Source organism: Rhipicephalus microplus, chromosome 10, assembly GCF_043290135.1.
Source record: "Rhipicephalus microplus isolate Deutch F79 chromosome 10, USDA_Rmic, whole genome shotgun sequence".
Classification (NCBI taxonomy): Eukaryota; Metazoa; Arthropoda; class Arachnida; order Ixodida; family Ixodidae; genus Rhipicephalus; species Rhipicephalus microplus.
Window position 1 is genome coordinate 47,385,557 of NC_134709.1, and position 2,959 is coordinate 47,388,515.

At 45.6% G+C, this 2,959-nt stretch overlaps 1 protein-coding gene across 1 annotated transcript; it reads left to right on the forward strand.

Moving 5' to 3' along the window:
* The first annotated feature begins 51 nt into the window (after positions 1–51).
* LOC142774230 (uncharacterized) lies at positions 52–1,302 on the forward strand. The gene is made up of 2 exons (XM_075874621.1): positions 52–858; positions 1,153–1,302. Exons 1-2 carry the CDS (start codon positions 52–54, stop codon positions 1,300–1,302), a joined length of 957 nt encoding a protein of 318 aa, XP_075730736.1.
* The last annotated feature ends 1,657 nt before the right edge of the window (positions 1,303–2,959 follow it).

Genomic DNA, 2,959 nt, shown 5'->3' on the forward strand with positions numbered 1-2,959 from the left:
AATCTTCTCGACGATAAAACGTCAACTTATTACCTAAGTCATGAAGAAGACATGGGCGAAGATGAACCATTTACGTTGGTTACTTATAAAAAGAAACGAGCAGAGGGTATCCCAGTCGTCTTTCGTCCAACAGCTGAAGGTGCTAGCTTCTGGAAAGTGAACCCCAATCGAGTGTCAGCTGAAGTAGTTTCCGCTGCTAAAGAAAAAGTGCAGTCATTTAGAACGACCAGAGATGAAAGCTTCAGTGTCAGCGTTGCTTCCTTAAGTTCAGCCAAGCGTCTTCTGATGCTTTCAAATGTAGGTGGCCTGGATGTTAAGCCTTTCATCCCAGAGTCATACACTCGGAACGTTGGGAATGTAAAACATGTTCCTCTTCAGTATTCAAATGAACAACTCTTAGAGTACTTGAGAGATGCAGGGGTTATATCGGCGCGACGGCAAATAAAATACTACCGCCAGGAAGATGGAGGAGTAACGACGCGTCCACTTCACTCAGTAATCCTGACTTTTCGAGATGACCGCCCGATTCCAGGAAAAATCTACTTAGAATTCACCAGTCACCCAGTGGAAGAATATCTTGGTCTAGCACTTCGGTGCTATAACTGCCAGCGACTCGGACACATGGCGAAAAGTTGCCGTAACACACGCCAGTGTAAGATCTGCTCAGAAGAACACCATCATAAGGAGTGCAAGTCTGTTCTTCAGCCTAAGCGTGCAAACTGTGCAGGTAATCACGCTGCCTCATATTCAGGCTGCCCGCAAAGTAAAGCTGCTGCAAAAATGCGTCGGCATGAGCTCATCCATGGAAGAAAACCGCGCCCCAGTGAACCATCTCTAAACCTTGAGATTGTTCATCCTGTGCGTGATCCACCTCAGCGGCCACCGCAACAACAGCCGACAAGCACGCCAAGAGAACCGCCAGGAGAGCCACCAAGAGCACACTCGAGAGACCACTCACGAGAAGTACCTTCAAGTAACCAAACCTACGCGTCAAAGCTGCGAACGCCCACGGGACCTCTGCCGGAAAGTAGCAAAACCGACAGTGCCAGTGTTCGCCCCAACTACATCATCGAAACATCACGTCATTATCAACAGGCCTCAGAAAATCAACCATTCAATGAAGACCGTGCCTCTGCATCAGTCATGCAATTGATTCTGCCAATGCTTTTTGCAGCACTTAAGGCAATCCTGTCTGCTCTACCGAAAGCAAACAACTTTCCAGAAGTAAAAGCCCTGCTGCCTCTGGAAGCACTACTGTGTCAACAGTCCGGGTCAAACCTGCGACAAGTAACATATGAATAAGCGCCACAAAGATGTCTCCATATACCAGTGGAATACCAATGGTCTTCGAAGGAAGTGTGCTGACTTCCGTAAACTCCTTCTGCAGTATAATTTTCCAATACTTTGCATTCAAGAGGCAGGAAGGAATGATGATTTCCGCCTATCCAACTACGTGATATATGAGTCATCTCGTCGAAGTGGTCCTAGCAGAGCACATTTGTGCGTCAGAAAAGACCTACCTTCTCATCAAGTTCACTCAAGTGATTCGGACTTCCCGGAATTCATCGCTTGCAAAGTATCCTTTGGTGAGCAGTGCGTTACAGTGATCAATTTTTACCTACAACCTTCAAGCCGCATTTCGGTGGAAGAGCTAACAAATATCTTCAACATTTCTAATTCATATACTTTTAAATGCGGAGACTTTAATGCGCACAACATATTCTCGGGTAGTGATTGATGTGATGCACGGGGGAACATTGTTGAGTGTGCCGCAGACAAATGCTATTTGACAATTTTAAATTACGGCTCCCCAACTTTTCTCCGAGGGCATAATTACTCTAGTTGCATCGATGTAACCTTGTGTTCCCAAGATCTAGTCAATGGTGTGGTATGGACAACGGATGTAGAAACACGTGGGAGTGACCATTTTTCCATTCTAATAAATCACCCCTACTTGCGAAAAGACGACACCAGACGCTGCAGCAAACTGACGAACTGGAAAGCTTTTCGGCACCACCTAACAAACCAAAATAGTGAACTCACGACAGTTGAAAGCTTTACTGAATTTCTGCAAGATAATGCGAATAAATGTACAAAAAAAGTCCCGATTCCAAAAGACTATGCTGCAGTCGATGGAGGGTATGAACATCTAAGAGCCATCAGACGACGTTCAGAAAGGGCATATCGACGCAGGGAAGTTAAGAAGCCTACAAAAATGCACAGAAAATCCACAGTGTAACGCGCAGACGGCTAGAAAATTTAGGTAAACGACGCTGGCGTGATTTCTGTGGCACGCTCTCTCCCCACACACCTGTTCCAAGAATTTGGCTTGTAATTCGAGCACTTAGTGGCCCTGTATCAGAGAGCTTCCCATTTCGTGCTGTTGCTGTAGCCTTGGACAAACCGGAAGCTGTGGTAGCAGATGAATTTTGTCAACTTATCAGTAGGCCGGCTGCATCACAATGTGCCTTATTTGATAATTCTGTCGCGTTAGCCAGCCAGAAAATTAACGCTTGCTTTTGGGCCCAGCATCCTCAACTAGACCCTGTATTTACGTTAAGGGAGCTGCATTGTGCTAGAGCATCATGTCGTCATAAATCGGCCTCTGGACCGGACGGCATTACGTACAATATGCTAAAGAACCTTGGGCCCACAGGCACAACTATTCTCTTAGATATTTACAATAATCTATGCACGCAAAAAATTGTACCCGAGTCTTGGAAGTCTGCTCGCATCATTCCGATCTTAAAATCGGCTAAGACGCCCTTGAACCTTGAATCCTTCCGTCCAATCAGTCTGACAAGCTGTTTATGTAAGGTAATGGAAAAAAAATGATTGATGCGCGACTTCAATGTTGGAGCAACAGAACTGGTGTATTCTCCAACTACTTGACAGGTTTTAGGAAACAGACATGCACAATGGATGCAATACTGGACTTAGTAACGTATGTGGAGCATGA